General features: G+C 36.0%; 1 protein-coding gene across 1 annotated transcript in view; it reads right to left on the reverse strand.

The window, feature by feature from the left end:
* The window catches only part of LOC138322651 (phosphatidylinositol 3,4,5-trisphosphate 3-phosphatase and dual-specificity protein phosphatase PTEN-like), a 50,422-nt gene extending 40,984 nt beyond the window's left edge, over window positions 1-9,438 (reverse strand). The window contains exon 1 of the mRNA XM_069266652.1: window positions 9,056-9,438. Within this exon, the coding sequence (XP_069122753.1) occupies window positions 9,056-9,215 (160 nt within the window). The 5' untranslated portion in view covers window positions 9,216-9,438. The remainder of the gene's footprint in view (window positions 1-9,055) is intronic.
* Between the last annotated feature and the right edge of the window lie 10,807 nt (window positions 9,439-20,245).

Consider the following 20,245-nt stretch of genomic DNA (forward strand, 5'->3'; position numbering starts at 1 on the left):
CTATAGCTTATTGTAGTATAAGGGATATCTATTATAAGATCAGAAAGTGTGGCTTACCTATAGCTTATTGTAGTATAAGGGATATCTATTATAAGATCAGAAAGTGTGACTTTCCTATAGCTTATTGTGGTATAAGGGATATATCTATTATAAGATCAGAAAGTGTGGCTTACCTATAGCTTATTGTGGTATAAGGGATATCTATTATAAGATCAGAAAGTGTGACTTACCTATAGCTTATTGTAGTATAAGGGATATATCTATTATAAGATCAGAAAGTTTGACTTACCTATAGCTTATTGTGGTATAAGGGATATCTATTATAAGATCAGAAAGTGTGACTTACCTATAGCTTATTGTAGTATAAGGGATATCTATTATAAGATCAGAAAGTGTGGCTTACCTATAGCTTATTGTAGTATAAGGGATATCTATTATAAGATCAGAAAGTGTGGCTTACCTATAGCTTATTGTGGTATAAGGGATATATCTATTTTAAGATCAGAAAGTGTGACTTTCCTATAGCTTATTGTAGTATAAGGGATATCTATTATAAGATCAGAAAGTGTGGCTTACCTATAGCTTATTGTGGTATAAGGGATATATGTATTATAAGATCAGAAAGTGTGACTTACCTATAGCTTATTGTGGTATAAGGGATATCTATTATAAGATCAGAAAGTGTGGCTTACCTATAGCTTATTGTGGTATAAGGGATATATCTATTATAAGATCAGAAAGTGTGGCTTACCTATAGCTTATTGTAGTATAAGGGATATCTATTATAAGATCAGAAGGTGTGGCTTACCTATAGCTTATTGTAGTATAAGGGATATCTATTATAAGATCAGAAAGTGTGGCTTACCTATAGCTTATTGTGGTATAAGGGATATATCTATTATAAGATCAGAAAGTGTGACTTACCTATAGCTTATTGTAGTATAAGGGATATCTATTATAAGATCAGAAAGTGTGGCTTACCTATAGCTTATTGTAGTATAAGGGATATATCTATTATAAGATCAGAAAGTGTGACTTACCTATAGCTTATTGTAGTATAAGGGATATCTATTATAAGATCAGAAAGTGTGACTTTCCTATAGCTTATTGTAGTATAAGGGATATATCTATTATAAGATCAGAAAGTGTGGCTTACCTATAGCTTATTGTAGTATAAGGGATATCTATTATAAGATCAGAAAGTGTGGCTTACCTATAGCTTATTGTAGTATAAGGGATATCTATTATAAGATCAGAAAGTGTGGCTTACCTATAGCTTATTGTAGTATAAGGGATATATCTATTATAAGATCAGAAAGTGTGGCTTACCTATAGCTTATTGTAGTATAAGGGATATCTATTATAAGATCAGAAAGTGTGACTTTCCTATAGCTTATTGTAGTATAAGGGATATCTATTATAAGATCAGAAAGTGTGACTTACCTATAGCTTATTGTGGTATAAGGGATATATCTATTATAAGATCAGAAAGTGTGGCTTACCTATAGCTTATTGTAGTATAAGGGATATCTATTATAAGATCAGAAAGTGTGGCTTACCTATAGCTTATTGTGGTATAAGGGATATATCTATTATAAGATCAGAAAGTGTGGCTTACCTATAGCTTATTGTAGTATAAGGGATATCTATTATAAGATCAGAAGGTGTGGCTTACCTATAGCTTATTGTAGTATAAGGGATATCTATTATAAGATCAGAAAGTGTGGCTTACCTATAGCTTATTGTAGTATAAGGGATATCTATTATAAGATCAGAAAGTGTGGCTTACCTATAGCTTATTGTAGTATAAGGGATATATCTATTATAAGATCAGAAAGTGTAACTTACCTATAGCTTATTGTAGTATAAGGGATATCTATTATAAGATCAGAAAGTGTGGCTTACCTATAGCTTATTGTGGTATAAGGGATATATCTATTATAAGATCAGAAAGTGTGGCTTACCTATAGCTTATTGTAGTATAAGGGATATCTATTATAAGATCAGAAAGTGTGGCTTACCTATAGCTTATTGTAGTATAAGGGATATCTATTATAAGATCAGAAAGTGTGGCTTACCTATAGCTTATTGTGGTATAAGGGATATCTATTATAAGATCAGAAAGTGTGGCTTACCTATAGCTTATTGTAGTATAAGGGATATCTATTATAAGATCAGAAAGTGTGGCTTACCTATAGCTTATTGTAGTATAAGGGATATCTATTATAAGATCAGAAAGTGTGGCTTACCTATAGCTTATTGTGGTATAAGCATAATATAAGCTTTAACAAAATAAACTTCTCTGTGGATAGCTATCCATCATTCCCCACAATTTTACTGACAGTATTTCTAACCTCTCCTATCTGTCCCCCTGTTTCACTAATCTATATAGATCCAGAAAGATTTCTGGACTATTCAGTTAATCAAAATTTATTGTATAAATCCCCACACAAGATGAAGGCCACAGAAAAGCATACGGAGTCTATCTGATAACACTAGACAGCATTGGGAGAAGAGTTGTCCATCTACACAAGATCTATCTGTTTTCATTTTTATATACTGATAACCTGTAGTGCGGGAAAGATAGATCAACTTTTTGTAAATTCATACTTTTGTTCCCTTTGTGTGAAGTAGCAGATTTAGAGTCGCATCCGAACTCATTTCTTGCTCTCTATATTTGCAGGAATAGAAAGAAGAAGGAACTAAATCTTGAAAAAAAAGTTGAAGTTAGAGATAAGAGAATATTAAATTCCTGTTTTCAATAAGGGCTGTGTTTGCTGAAGTGTTTGGCCAGAGACATGAGCATCACTCAGTGTATAACAGCCTGATCCCCTGTACATTATACTGATAATCACTGATTGTCAGATCACTTACAAACACTCACAACTTGTTATACAGTCATCAGTTCTAGTAGGTTTCTTTGTAAGTTTGTCTTAACTGTTAGAGGTTTTATTTGTTTCTTAACCATACAGGCAGTATATAATACATATTATATGCATGCATGGAAATTAAAAAATTACTAATAGAAATAACATCATTAACATTTAGCGTCATTCGCCATAAATTTCAATTATTTTCAAATTGCTTGCCTACCCGGTATTTTAATACCTTGCTTATTTTTGTACATACAAATGTATAATCCAATTCTATTAATACTAAAATTAAATCTAGCTTGTAAACTTTAATTATAATAGCTTATTTCAAACTTTAATCCAATTCTAACACTGAAGATCTTCCATCCTAGCATCTAATGTAAGGACCAGCTATATATCGCTAAAGATCTTCCGCCCTAGCATCTAAGGACTAGCTATATATAGCTTGAGATCTTCCACCCTAGCATCTAAGGACCAGCTATATACAGCACGAGATCTTCCACCCTAGCATCTTAGGGCCAGATACAACTCGAGATCTTCCATCCTAGCATCTAAGGACCAGCTATATATAGCTCGAGATCTTCTACCCTAGCATCTAATAAAGAACCAGCTATATAGCTCTTGATCTTCCGCCTTAGCATCTAAGGACCAGCTATATATAGCTCGAGATTTTCCACCCTAGCATCTAAGGACCAGATATATACAACTCGATATCTTCCATCCAAGCATCTAAGGACCAGCTATATATATCACGAGATCTTCCACCCTAGCATCTAATAAAAGATCAGCTATATAGCTCGAGATCTTCCACCCTAGCATCTAATAAAGAACCAGCTATATAGCTCTTGATCTTCCGCCTTAGCATCTAAGGACCAGCTATATATAGCTCGAGATTTTCCACCCTAGCATCTAAGGACCAGATATATACAACTCGATATCTTCCATCCAAGCATCTAAGGACCAGCTATATATAGCACGAGATCTTCCACCCTAGCATCTAATAAAAGATCAGCTATATAGCTCGAGATCTTCCACCCTAGCATCTTATTAAGGACCAGCTAAATATATAGCTAGAGATCTTCAGCCTTAGCATCTAAGGACCAGCTATATATAGCTCAAGATCTTCCACCCTAGCATCTAATGACCAGCTATATATAGCTCAAGATCTTCCACCCTAGCATCTAATGACCAGCTATATATACCTGGTAGCTAATTAAAATTTATAAAGGTGTAACTATTATTCATGATACAGATGTATCGCAATATTTTCTTCACAATACAATTCCACGATACATCCTTCTCCTTTTTGATACAATACCGTACATTCAAATGATAATACAATTACAATATTCAGTCGTTAAAAATCATTAATCTACAAATAATAGAAAGAAATGATAGAATAGTTTCAAGAGTTCAATAGTTTTTTAAGTCATATCAAAGAAAGTATCTTATACAGTATTATTATACATACATTTGTTTGTTAAAAAATTAAACAAGTTCCGCTTTTTAAATTTGTGTTTGAATGAATATACAAAATGTTATATTTTGATTCCTTAAAGCAATTAAACATAGCAAATAGAAAGATTATAGTTTATTTATAAAGATAAGTATATCAATCGTAAAGTATTGTATCGCGACCAAATATCACTTTGCATATCATATCAATACATCAGTGTATCGTTACAACTCTACTGGTAGCTTAAAATCTTACACCCTAGCATCTAACATAAGAAACAGCTATACATAGCTCAAGATCTTAAACCCTAGCATCTAATATAAGGACCAGCTATACATAGCTCAAGATTTCTTACATCCTAGCGTCTAATATAAGGACCAGCTATACATAGCTCAAGATCATACACCCTAGTATTTAATATAAGGACCAGCTAAATAGCTCAAGATTTAACACCCTAGCATCTAATATAAGGACCAGCTAAATAGCTCCCGATTTTCCACCCTGGCATCTAAAGACCACCTAAACAGATCGAAATCTTATCACCCTGACATTATACAGTCGCCATCAATAATTCACCAAATCTTCAGTGAGCTAATCACTTAAATCTTCTTGATAATAACACACAGAATTATTCAAAGACATGTATATTTTCAGAAGGCAGTGTATGAGGTTTGCCATTGAACAGTTAAGTAATGACATGCTAATGACATTAATTGGAATCTGACAATAACATGTATACCAGTTCATGTAACAAGGTTATTGGGTCAATTTCAAATTCTCACCTAATTTTACACAGTATTAGAAATTCTGTCATTATATTATATCAAACCAATGCATTTAAATTTCAACTTGAATAAGGGCCCAATCTTAATAATTTATACCGTTCCAATCACCATTATCATAAATTAGAACTACATAAAACATGTCAATATTTAAATGATGTCAAAACCAACCACTCTCTGGGATAGGAAATGTGTAATTAGAGCTGTCACTGATATAAAGTTTTAAGTATAGATATATTAAAAGCAAAATATCACGATGTATCAATATATATCAAAACAATGGTGTTGTTGAGAAAAGAATGAAATTCGGAAAGGTTGTTTTGAATGAAAACAATGCATGTCACTCTGGAATTTTGCTCATTATTTCATGCATAATTCATGGTAATTGTGAAAAAGTCTTAAGATTTAACATGATCAGGAACCTTACAAAATATATACAGTTGGTATACTGTGAGAAATAATACACAATTTGTTGGCATTTGAAATTCCAATGTTACTAGGTCATAGTAAAAGGCCAACTACCTTTCTGAAACATCTTTTAATTTTTAAAATGGCAATGTATATATACGTAAAACGAGATCGATAATTTTATAGAGTCGCAAAAGTTATTAACTTGCCGTTAATACTACACTTCTTATTGCCTTCTGAAAAATTTAATTCAAATAAATAAAATGTTAATTTTCCTAAAGCGGGTCATCTTATGTTTCCCGGCCTTGTCCTAAATACCGTGCGGTAGTTGACTATCACTACATGTACACCCGAAGGCAAAACAGCGAAATGAATCTCCACTGCAATCATATATTACACAGGAAATCTTGCATATGTTTGGTGCTTTACAGTACACAATTATTCAATTATTGTTTTAGCCAAATATATCTAATAATTGGCCTCACTTTTTTTGCCATTGTGTTTCTAGCTGGTAAACCTTTCATTAGTTCAAACAAAAAGAAATAAAAAATATTGATGGACTAGTAATAATCCAAAATTAAGCTTATGTTAGTTTGTATGGCTGTTTGACCCTATCAGTTATATATCAGTCACTTGTGCATTGATATAAACTCATCAGGAGCAATGTAAAACAGTACCTATATACAAAAGACTGATTACAGCCTTCTATAGGAAGCTGTAATATCCTTAACATGTACACCTTACTAAACACAGAGTTCCGGGGATAGTTAGAACATGTGTACTGTAATATGTAGGAAGTTATCCCAAAGTATAAGTAAAAGTGTACTATATACACCCTAGGGATGTTACAATGATAGACATAAAATTTTAATAAATCAATTATCAGGTTACCTTTCTCTCTCATTCAAGACAATCAATGGCAAAATTTCATAATCGTAAATGGTAAAACAACAGAAGTCATTTAGCAATGCTTTACTTTCCAATATTGTCAAGATCACCATTAAACTTTTCAGTTTCTTCTTAAACAACGTGAACATGTCTTAAAAACTTCTAACCATGATTTATATAATTATGAAAGCTTTATCTACTCTATATTATTATGACCTTGGAACTGATTATAGATATCCCTAACAGATATAAATTGCAATTGATAATATACTTAGATATATGTATTATAATCGGTATGACTTTTTCCACAGCCTATCAATTAGCTGCGATGACGTAGCTCTGAACGACGGACGGAAGATTTCTGACAGATGGTCGTCGTCAGAGCTACGATTCCGTCCCATTGCCCGTAGTGTTGCAAAACATCCAGCAGTGAAAATGTTGCATTTCATGTGTGTCATGTAATTGTTTAATTAAATTCAACAATATCAAACATTTTTAACATAAAATGATTATCTATTTACCCACCTCCATGTCTAAATTATGTTTTGAAACACTTTTGAATTGCTCACATCTCCGACACGGCTCACTTGGCCGCCATGATGCTTCTCGTTAGAAAGTCTCGCGCTCCAAATATGGCACCTAGTACCATATATGGAATGACCTACAAATTTTCACTACGGAAGAAATAAATGTTACAAAGTTTTTAACATGAACTTTAAAAAATCTTTTTTGCTTAATTCTTAATAATACTTACATTTGTTCAGTTTCACTATATTTATTCTTAGTTTGTTGGCTTTTCAAAACTTTTAAACATATTTTACCTGTTGAGTGTTTCATTTCGTCACAGTTTCCGGTAAATCAAACATGGCGGCGTATTTGAACAGAATTATACATGTGTTGTGTTTGCCTTGGATTTTACCACTAATAGTTGATGACAGATTATAATCGAAAGGTTTGTGAATTGAATATTGATCATAGTTGTCAGAACAATACAGTTGCATAAGGATAATACCCGAAAAATATATTTTTATCAGTCTCAAAGTGCCCGATGTGGATCACATCGGGGCTTGCAACACTAGCGGCAACGGGGTGGAATTCATACCCTGCCGGGAACGGAGTGGAGGCAGGGTATGATTATTCGTTCTACCTATCAATGAGTTGACATGTTAATTTGTACGTGTCAATCACAACCCATTTTGTTAATGTTATATATGCATGGTTTGATGGTTTCTATTTCATATTGTAAGCCAGATGCAGAAACATGTCAGTTTTGTTTAGTTGTCTCTTTTAAAACCAGATCTAAGTCTTTATCACAGAATAACTATAGTTAATATGTTATCTAATGCAATACTGCTCCACTTAACTTTTTAATTGTGTTATCTTTTTATTATTTTACCAAACATTCTAGTCAAGAATGACTACAAATTTGCCAATCATTCATAATTACATTAAATTTTATTTACAAGGATGTATTTTGCTGAGAATTTGTTAATTTCAAAAATTCAAATTAAATTGTTAAGTTGTTTTGTAATGCATCTTGTTTGTCTTTACTTTTTTTCGTATCCTTATTGAAGAAAGTGGCCAATTGCTAGGAAGTAAAAAGCACTATATATTTCATACAAAAACCAATATATTGTGATACATGGCGATACGCCTTTCAAACATTGTCACGATACACAGTCAGATTCTTACATAACAGGCGAGCAGGAAAAAGTTTTAATCAAACAGGAAGAGGAAATAGATTTGAACCAGGGACCTCTGAACACTAGCCAGATTATGCCAAAAAATATTATATGCATGTTTCAGGTTACATGACTGAAAAAAATAGGGAAGGTCGGTCGGAAATTTTTTTAATTTTATTTTTTAATTTTATTTTTTAGGATGGTTGGGGGATGGGTTGAACTTTATCTGGATAAACTTAAAACAAGCGTAAAAATCTAAGTTGAAAACTTCACACAATACATTTTTGTTTTGAAAAAGTGTGATAAAATAGCTAAGGTCGGAAGTAAAAACTAGGGTAGGTAGGGGTATCTGAAACATACATATTTTTTTTTTTTTTGCCTCAGCTGCCCTACCAATCTATCAAATCCCGTCCCGCTACACTCCTCCTTCTCCAGTCCAGGTATTTGGTTGCATGCTCCATAAGCTGAGTGAAAAAAACACTTATTTAACACATGTACAAACCACACCAGCCCGCTCCTTTCACACATCTACTCCCCGTTTTTTGAAATCGACCCTTTATATATATTGCTAGATCTGTAGAAGAACAGGGAAAAATACACATTTCTGTCGAGTGCCCGACCAGGAATCGAACCCGGGTCTCCGGCGTGGAAATCAACGACTCTACCGACTTAGCCAAAGAAGCCTGCTCTATCAGCTGAGTGACAGAGACCGTATTTAAGACTATGTACAAACTACACCGACCCGCTCTTTTTTACAGATCTATACAATGTTGATGACAAATAAATCGTTAAGTTCAAACTTCAAAGACATTTTTCATGTTCTGTAAAAAAAATAGGATCTATTATATGGTGACATTCAATAACTTCCTACTTCCTAAATCAGCTTATCATGCTGTTTTATACAGTTGTCATGGTCAGGTGTTCTGAAGCACACAAATCTCATTTCCTCTAAATTAAAAAGGATACATGTCAAATCCAAGTCAAAGCCATCTTCTTTGTAGCGACGCTTGTTTTTACTCACAAGCTGGCGAATTTTATTCGCCGCCATCATCGTCTTTTTCATATATCCATATAAAACTGTCACACCATATTTACTAATGTCATCAATGTTGAAGCAGTCTTCCATACATTTCTTAGGAGCAACAGTTGGAAACAAGAGAGTACGTCCGTAAATTCAGCGTTCAGACAAGATGTTGTGAAACACGAAACCAATAAACAACGCTTACATCGTCGATTTACCACCTTTTAAGCTCAGTGTCGTTGGCGACGAGTTTATCTAAAGCCATGTTTTTCACTACTAATGTTTTCCTATGTGTGTACTGTATGTGCGAATCGTTCATTATGGCGGCTTCCTGGTGCAATGATATTATTCCGCTAGAAAAGTTAGTTCGTTTAAAAAGTAATGTCGTTGTATTATTGAAAACCATACTGATCAACTATATTCATCTCGAATATAGATTTATCTAAAAGTGTGTTATCAACGCAAAAATATACATTAAATGAGCCAAAAATCTTGTTTCAGTATTGAAAAAGACCGAAGTACCGAGATAACCTGTCCCAAAGGTCAAAGGTAAGGTTGTATGAAGATCTTGTGACCCACTGACCTAGTGAAGATATTGAACCCATTCTGTGACCGAGTTAAAATCTATAAATATACATTAACTGTCGACAATGAGGAAGTTAACGGACAATGGAATTAAAATTGTGATTTTACAATTGGCATTTTAACTTTTATATGTAGTACAGTGCATTGTGTATCTACATATAGATGTACACGTAGAAAATCTTTAGTAAATGTTAGCCATACTAGTCTAGTGCCTAACTAGAACTCAAACTCAGAAACTCCAACTTTTGAGTTAAGAAATACGGTATCACAAAACCTATGCTATGGTGTTTATGATGGATTATATTTATCAATATGGACCTTATAAGAGGACATCAATTATAACTTCATCGGGGTATGAAAGAACTTTTGTTTGCAAACTATGTGAGTAGCGGATTCTCACAAAAGTTTGCAAACAAAATTTATTTCATAACCCGATGAAGTTAAAATATAATTAAATCAATGCTTATAATTAATTTTTTTTCAGACTACATTATAACATAAAATAAGTTTAAACGTACTATTCCATTGATTTTCCTATGGATTATTTTTAATAATTTAATTTCATATGTTACACCAAGGATGTATACGTCCTTGGTTACACCCATTTCTATTGGTAATATTTTTGAGGTTATTCTTCCTTAAACCGAAGGAATTGTACCTCACGTATTATGACGTCATAAATACAAAACATTTTCGCCGGGGATTTTAAAAGCGGCACAGTCATTGGCCAAACTGAATTATCGGATTAGATATCAATGCGCCATAACACAATTTGTTTTATTGTAAAAGTAAGTAAAATTACGGAAAGTCATGCCTGAAGCATTATACGCAACGTCGACGTCTTTATTGTGACGTCATGATAACGACGAGTTTTCGCGCCATTCTCGGATATTTTAGAGTAGCTGCCAATGAGAATGTCGGATTAGTATGAAAACTAATAAAAAAAAAATAATTAGGCCCATTCTTCTTGAAAAAAGTCTTGTCTAGATATAACAGGTGTAACAATTATTTTTTATCATCAATATATCATTTATTATCATTTCATGTATATAATATTAGGTTGTTATGAAAAATGTTTCGGTGGTTTTATTATACAATTATAGAATAGTGTGAACCTTACCTAGTGGTCTAATAATTATCACGTTGTACGAAAACCCTGAAATCTTTAACTGTGAACAAGGATTTATATATAGGATCTTACATGAGTGTTCATTTCATATGAGATTTTATGAAACGAGTCTAAGAAGTTTTTATTTTTGCGAGCCTTGGAAATGAACACAAATTTAAGATACTTTTTATCACATAACTCCAAATACCTACATAACAAATAATTTCATGTCAAAATGTATTCCGAAAATCCAGCAAAGGCCGCCATTTTGTCCCGCCGTCCTCGTAATCCTGACGTCACGCCATTTTTTCTGACGTCATTTTATTATTTCTGTCTGTCGTCACAATGAATTTCTAGCCAATGAAAATCGCTCCAGGTCATATTACACTAGTTAAGCATTGATGTCACTATTTTCTAATTTTATCGGGGTATGAAAAAAAATTGTTTGCAAACTGTGTGAATCCACGTAAGTTTGCAAACAATTTTTTTTCATAACCCGATTAAATTAAAAAACAGAGACACCAATACTTATAATTTATTTTATACTCTATTTGATAAAATGAAGTATGTTTAAATGTAACATTATAGTGGTTTTTCAAGGGATTCTTTTTTCCGAATCAATACGCAACGCCAATGTCTCTATTGTGACGTCACGATAACGTCGGGGTTTCGCGCCATTCTCGGATATTTTTTTTCATAGTGGTATGCAAAAATAATGTTGGCCAATCAGAAAGCCTGATTTGATATGAAAACAAAGAAAATTTAATTATTGACACATGCAAAAATATTACACGGGCAAAATCACTGGATATCGGGCGGATTATGTGATAAAAGTATATCTATACGTCCTTGCTGTGAAACAAAATCATATCGCGGATGACACTAAATTATATTCCAAGATAACATCTCTGAAGACTGTCATGAACTCCAAAATAACATTGACAAAATATCAGATTGGACAGATGTAAAGCTTATAAATTGTACAAGGGTAAGTGTAAACACGTGGAAATTGGAAACCTACCAGTAAACAGCTATTACAACATCAAAGACGGAAACAACAGAATTACATTGGAAACGATTAAAATAGAGAAAGACCTAGGGATCACGGTGGACAACACCCTAAAGTTTACAGAACATAGTGATTCAAAAAGCAGTAACAAAAAAAACAAACAAACAAACAAAAACAAAAAACATTTTTGGCATCATCTTTCGGACATTTACCTTCCTGGACAATAATACCGATTTACAACATTGTACTAGACCTTAGTTAGATCACATCTTGAATACTGCTCGGTAGTTTGGACACCATGGAGTAAGAAAGACATAAAGGCACTGGAAAATGTTCAAATTAGAGGAACAAAAAGACCAATAAAAAGAACAAGTAGCCTTAAAAACTTATCAAATTCAGAAAGACTCAGCTTTAGGCTTTCCTACCCTCGAATACAGAAGATTAAGGGCGGATATGGTTGAGACCTACAAAATCATCAATAAAATAGACATTGTCTACAGTAACACGATATGTACCCCCTACAAGAACAGGACATGGGAAAAAAACTGTTCAAAAACCATTCCGTCTAAATATCACCAAAAATTTATTCAGCAACAGAATTATAGAGGTATGGAATGCCCTCCCGGATCGTGTGGTCAACTCTGGAAATTTTAACATTTTTAAACAGAGACTTGATAACCATTGGGAGAACCACGTCAGGATTTCTACCATCTACCTAGACTAGGACAACTACGCGTCTCCAAAATATAATAATAATACATAGACATTATCAATATATGCCGAGTTCTAGGAAGCACCATTAATTAACTATTTTAAATACATGCAATCACACGACGTAATTTGTTCTAACAATATGATGTAAATACCTACGGATATAGAATTAAATGACGAAAATATAAGTCTAGTTTTAACTTGTGGTAATAGTTAGATCAAAATATGATTACACGGGTTTTCACGATCCAGCCATGTCAATTTCTCCCCTTTTCTTTCCAAAATTATATTTGATATATATTTTTGAGTGAGTCCACAGGCAAACTTCTGGTTGCTATGACATCAAACGTCGTACAGCTTGTTTGCTCCATGTTGAGTAAGGTCATCTAACGTCATGTTAGCGAAACTTTGGTCCTCCTAACAAACCGACACACAAAGCGTCCATGTTGGTCCTCCTAACAAACCGGCACACAAAGCGTCCATGTTGGTCCTCCTAACAAACCGGCACACAAAGCGTCCATGTTGGTCCTCCTAACAAACCGGCACATAAAGCGTCCATGTTGGTCCTCCTAACAAACCGGCACACAAAGCGTCCATGTTGGTCCTCCTAACAAACCGGCACACAAAGCGTCCATGTTAGTCCTCCTAACAAACCGGCACACAAAGCGTCCATGTTGGACCTCCTAACAAACCGGCACACAAAGCGTCCATGTTGGTCCTCCTAACAAACCGGCACACAAAGCGTCCATGTTGGTCCTCCTAACAAACCGACACACAAAGCGTCCATGTTGGTCCTCCTAACAAAACGGCACACAAAGCGTCCATGTTGGTCCTCCCAACAAACCGGCACACAAAGCGTCCATGTTGGTCCTCCTAACAAACCGGAACACAAAGCGTCCATGTTGGACCTCCTAACAAACCGGCACACAAAGCGTCCATGTTGGTCCTCCTAACAAACCGGCACACAATGCGTCCGTGTTGGTCCTCCTAACAAACCGGCACACAAAGCGTCCATGTTGGACCTCCTAACAAACCGGCACATAGAGTGTCCATGTTGGACCTCCTAACAAACCGGCACACAAAGCGTCCATGTTGGTCCTCCTAACAAACCGGCACACAAAGCGTCCATGTTGGTCCTCCCAACAAACCGGCACACAAAGCGTCCATGTTGGTCCTCCCAACAAACCGGCGCACAAAGCGTCCATGTTGGTACTCCTTACAAACCGGCACACAAAGCGTTCATGTTGGTCCTCCTAACAAACCGGCACACAAAGCGTCCATGTTGGTCCTCCTAACAAACCGGCACACAAAGCGTCCATGTTGGTCCCCCTAACAAACCGGCACACAAAGCGTCCATGTTGGTCCTCCCAACAAACCGGCACACAAAGCGTCCATGTTGGTCCTCCGAACAAACCGGAACACAAAGCGTCCATGTTGGACCTCCTAACAAACCGGCACACAAAGCGTCCATGTTGGTCCTCCTAACAAACCGGCACACAATGCGTCCGTGTTGGTCCTCCTAACAAACCGACACACAAAGCGTCTATGTTGGTCCTCCTAACAAACCGGCACACAAAGCGTCCATGTTGGTCCTCCTAACAAACCGGCACACAGAGCGTCCATGTTGGACCTCCTAACAAACCGGCACACAAAGCGTCCATGTTTGACCTCCTAACAAACCGGCACACAAAGCGTCCATGTTGGTCCTCCTAACAAACCGGCACACAAAGCGTCCATGTTGGACCTCCTAACAAGCCGGCACACAAAGCGTCCATGTTGGTCCTCCTAACAAACCGGCACACAAAGCGTCCATGTTGGTTCTCTCAACAAACCGGCACACAAAGCGTCCATGTTGGACCTCCTAACAAACCGGTACACAAAGCGTCCATGTTGGTCCTCCTAACAAACCGGCACACAAAGCGTCCATGTTGGTCCTCCTAACAAACCGGCACACAGAGCGTCCATGTTGGTCCTCCTAACAAACCGGCACACAAAGCGCCCATGTTGGTCCTCCCAACAAACCGGCACACAAAGCGTCCATGTTGGTCCTCAACAAACCAGCACACAAAGCGTCCATGTTGGTCCTCCTAACAAACCGGCACACAAAGCGTCCATGTTGGTCCTCCCAACAAACCGGCACACAAAGCGTCCATGTTGCTCCTCCTTACAAACCGGCACACAGAGCGTCCATGTTGGTCCTCCTAACAAACCGGTACACAAAGCGTCCATGTTGGTCCTCCTAACAAACCGGCACACAAAGCGTCCATGTTGGTCCTCCTAACAAACCGGCACACAAAGCGTCCATGTTGGTCCTCCCAACAAACCGGCACACAAAGCGTCCATGTTGGTCCTCCTAACAAACCGGAATACAAAGCGTCCATGTTGGTCCTCCTAACAAACCGGCACACAAAGCGTCCATGTTGGTCCTCCTAACAAACCGGCACACAATGCGTCCATGTTGGTCCTCCTAACAAACCGACACACAAAGCGTCTATGTTGGTCCTCCTAACAAACCGGCACACAAAGCGTCCATGTTGGTCCTCCTAACAAACCGGCACACAGAGCGTCCATGTTGGACCTCCTAACAAACCGGCACACAAAGCGTCCATGTTTGACCTCCTAACAAACCGGCACACAAAGCGTCCATGTTGGTCCTCCTAACAAACCGGCACACAGAGCGTCCATGTTGGACCTCCTAACAAGCCGGCCCACAAAGCGTCTATGTTGGTCCTCCTAACAAACCGGCACACAAAGCGTCCATGTTGGTTCTCTCAACAAACCGGCACACAAAGCGTCCATGTTGGACCTCCTAACAAACCGGCACACAAAGCGTCCATGTTGGTCCTCCTAACAAACCGGCACACAAAGCGTCCATGTTGGGCCTCCTAACAAACCGGCACACAGAGCGTCCATGTTGGTCCTCCTAACAAACCGGCACTCAAAGCGTCCATGTTGGTCCTCCCAACAAACCGGCACACAAAGCGTCCATGTTGGTCCTCCTAACAAACCGGCACACAAAGCGTCCATGTTGGTTCTCCTAACAAACCGGCACACAAAGCGTCCATGAAATAATTTCATTACTATTCTCCAAAACTTCACTGTACCAGAAGATTCGAAATGAATGTTAGAAGCGAGATTTAAGTGTTGTAAATGTGCGATTTCGCTCACATTGGAAATTGTGGTTTTATACCAGTTGCCTTCATTTCATCAATGACGTTAAAATCATTTATATATCATTATTAAGCATAACTTGCATCACTTTTCCCTTTTATATGACGAGTAAATTCAGACAATTTCAATAAATTGCTATAAATAGATTTCAAATTAATTCCATATAATACTTTTCGCTTCAGGTATATCATGTCCATAAGCGACAAAAATGGCTAATTCTAAAAAAATGATAAGTGACCTGGTTTCCACTAAACAAATAGGATCAGCACAATCAATCATTTGCCTGAAGCTAATTAAACTGCTTTTCTACCTGTTATTTTTACCTTCAGTTATCAATTCATATTATTTCATACCCATAAGTTTTGTGGTACATATGAATTAAGATATGAAAATCATTCAAAGGATTGATACTTTATAATCATTATTAACACAGATGTACTGACAATTTCTTGTTTTTTTTTCACATGTGTTTATGAGTCACTTAACAAATAATTGGTAGAAAAAAAGTTGGAGCAAGTACAAATTACTGTAAAATAAGACTTGCAAATAAAAATACATTTTTCTCGTATTACTTATATAGCACAAATTCGTTTTATGCTCTTTGATTTTGTGGAATTAATGTGGTGGTGAAAAACGCCACTTGATTCAACAGTATGAATTTTACGTCAAACTTAACTTTAATTTCAGATAAGTGTAGCATTACCGGTAAGTTGATAACTTTTGCGACTCTATAGAATAACAAATCTCGTTTTACATTTCCATTTTAAAAGTTAAAAGCCGTTTCGGAAATGTAGTGGGCCTTTAAAACTCCTGGTGGTGAAAAACACCACTCGATTCAACAGTATGAATTTTACGTCAAACTTAACTTTAATTTCATGGTAGAAAATAGGTTGGAGCAAGTATATTCCGCTCCACTGCGATACGCTACGTTAATTTTGACGCATGGCGACGTTCCTGTGAACGGCGCTATGGAAATACACAACTGAATGATCTCAAACCTCGTGAAAGATTTTGGCCTTCAACACTCGGCAAACTTCGTGCTGACCAGGCATGTGAGATTATATCAATCTGTTCTTTCCTTTACAGAATTAAACTTGTTGACATCCAATGATTCATTGAAATAGTATCGTAGCGAACAGGAAATTAAAGTCTTATGGTGTAGCAACCGGAGCTACCGAGGGGAGATATATCACAATTGTATATTATGTGTAATGCCCGATGTCGTTCAGGTTGATGGTGTAGGTGATTGAATTGGTAGCACAAGCGAGACAACTCTTACTCTCAATACTAGCAACTCTATACTGTGATATTAATTGTTTTATTATTTATAAACTCTGTAGTAACATTCGTGTTACTGTTAAACTGTCAAAATGTTGCGTGCTATCACAGGCGTTTGGCTCCATAGACAATTTTCTCTCTCTATATATGTAATACTATATTACATAGACTTTATAATAATACTATGTTACATGTTATATAAATTTAATACGATTTAATACGACATATAATGGATGCAGGCTTTTAGCCTCTATATCCATATCAATATTACATGAATTCAATGATACAATGATTACTACTTCTAGTGTAATTATAAATGTTCTTTGTATCCATATTCTTCTAATCGCTATATGTAGAGTATACAGTATACATAAAATATATACATGTAATTTAATGTTCATTTGAGTTAATAAGCATATATTAAAGTTAAAATATTTGTTGACAGTTTCTCCAATGATTGTCTAAAAGAATTTCAAATTTCTTGACATCTGTTGCATCTATCCTAACATGCTGGGGTAAATTGTTCCAGGTATCTACAACTCGAAAACTGAAAAAAATATTTTCGAATATCAGTGTTACATCGTTTTTCGAATATTTTTAAGGAGTGTCCTCTTGTCCTGCTGTTGGTATCCATTTGGAAAATAGACGATGTGACGCGCTCATCATAAATATTTTTCAGGATTTTGAAAACATTTATCAGGTCCCCTCTTTTCCTACGATGTTCTAGGGTAGGCAGATTTAGTCTCTGTAGACGCTCTGGGTATGGCAAGTCTTTAAAGCCTGGTATGAGCTTTGTAGCTCTTCGTTGGACGTTCTCAATAAGTTCTATGTCCTTTGTCATATACGGACTCTACACACTTGAGGCATATTCCAGGTGGGGTCTCACGAGAGCCTTAAACAGTAGTTTAAACATTTTTTTTCATCCAGGAAGGTAAAGGTTCTTCTTATCAGTCCTAAAATGCTGTTTCTGATGTAATATTATCAAGATCTAATTGCTCGCCTGTTGTTCCAGACATACTATATACTCTCTTTTCTTTGGATTTAATCGCAAGGACTTTACATTTATTTGGATGAAATTTAAGTAACCACTTTTCAGACCATTTTTCAAGATTTATCAAGTCACTTTGCAAAATGTTTTTATCATCTATGCTTCTGATTTCTCTGTATAATTTTGTATCGTCTGCAAAAAGTGGCGACTGGGATTCTGTATTTTCCGGTAAATCATTAATGTAGAGTACAAATAAAATTGGTCCAAGAACGCTTCCCTGGGGTATGCCGCTTAATACAGGATATATCTTTGATGTTTCTCCATTTACAATGACCTTTTGGCATCTATTGCTAAGAAAATTTGCTATCCAGTTAGTAGCCCTATCACTCACTCCATATCCTTTAAGTTTCTTTATTAGACGACGGTGTGGGACTTTATCAAACGCTTTCATGAAGTCCATGTAAATTACATCCAGTTGACCACCGTTGTCAATTATTTTTGTCCATTCTTCCAAAACCATTAGTAGCTGAAGTTGCGTAGATCTCCCATTTATAAAACCAAATTGTTTATTACTCAAAAGATTATTTTTGTCCATGTGCGCTTTAAAATGCTATTTCTTACTAATTTTTCCAGTGTTTTCCCAATAATACTTGTAAGACTGACTGGTCTGTAGTTTCCTGCCTCAGATTTTGAGCCCTTTTTGAAAATTGCTGTTATATTTGCCTCTTTCCAAGCTTCTGGTAGTTTGCCTTCCTGGAGTGATCTGTTAAAAATTTCTGCTAGAGGGTTACTTATTTGCTTGCGTAGTTCCTTGAGGGTTTTAGGGTGCATCATATCCGGTCCTTGGGATTTATTTTCATTTAAATCATATAGCAATTTTTCAATTGCTTCTGGCGTGCAGTTAATTTCCTCAAATTGATAACTAATGTCTCTTTCTTGGAAGTCTGGTAAGCCTCCTGGTGGTTCTTGGGTAAAAACACTACTAAAAAAATTTAGCAAGTACTTCTGCTTTGTCCTTGTCTCTCACAGCAATTTTCTGGAGATCTCCATCTAGGCCCTTGAGGTCGGAAATGCCTGTTTTAACTTTTCTTTTTGAGTTGACATATTTCCAAAATTTCTTAGGTTGTTCTTTGATGTCTTCTGCTATTTTTCTTTCTAACTCTCGTTTGGATTTTCTTATCTCCCACTTAAGCTGATTTCTGATTCTTGCGTATTCTTTGAATTTTTCTTCGGTTCTGGTTTCCATATACCGTTGCCATGCTCTATGTTTTTTCCTAATCTTCTTCAAAATTACCTCTTTTAATGGTGTCCTATCTTTTTGATCTCCTTGGTAGAGGCGAGGTTTGTGTTTTGGAATAAACTTATTTACTTTCTCAATAATTAGATTAGTAAATTTTTTGTACACTTCAGAAATATCTCCGCGGAGTATGTCTGACCAGTCCTCTGGTATATCTTCTCGCATACTGGTATAATCGCCTTTACTATTTTTTAGGCGTGGCTTTTGATTTAAGGTCTTTAGAGATTTACAGAAAAAAAGTGATGACAAGTACCAAATGATCACTGCTTCCAATTGGACTTTCATAAGCAATATCTCTTATCATTTCATCTTCGTTAGTTATAACAAGATCTAAGATACTCGGTTCTGTTCCCTTCCTTTCTCTTGTATATTCTTTGACATGCTGATAGAGGTAGTTGTGTCTCAAACATTCGACAAAGCTCTCTCCTTCCTTGTCGTGGTTTGACGACCAGGTATTCCAATTAATTTTCGGCATGTTGATATCGCCAACTAATAACAGATGACTGTACTCTGGGTCAGATGATACAGATGTAATGGGCTTGTTAATCTCCTCTACGTTTTCAGGACTCGAATTCGGACTTTTATACAGACATCCTATCAGTAAGCAGTTTTTATCAGCAAGATTGATTTTCACCCATACGCTTTCCTTGAATGTATTTCCTATGTTTACTTCTACTCCTTTCAGTGTTTCCTTTGTGTATATACCAACCCCTCTATGACAATGTAATGCATTTTCGTTCATAAATAAGTCATACCCTGGGATATGATATTCTGTTCTGTTTGGTAGATATCTGCAGTTTTTTGGATACATCTCTGTAACTCCTATTATGTCGGCTTCGATTCCAAATTGCCTAAGCTTTAATTCCTCAAATTTATTAGGTAGATTATCAGCATTTGTGTAGAAATACTTTTAAGCGGTCCTGAGAGTTTGTGTTGTATTTTTTGCCTGATTTTAGGTTCCTTTCTTTATTTGCCGGACAATTTTTCT

The sequence above is a fragment of the Argopecten irradians genome, chromosome 5 (assembly GCF_041381155.1).
Source record: "Argopecten irradians isolate NY chromosome 5, Ai_NY, whole genome shotgun sequence".
In the NCBI taxonomy this organism is placed as follows: domain Eukaryota; kingdom Metazoa; phylum Mollusca; class Bivalvia; order Pectinida; family Pectinidae; genus Argopecten; species Argopecten irradians.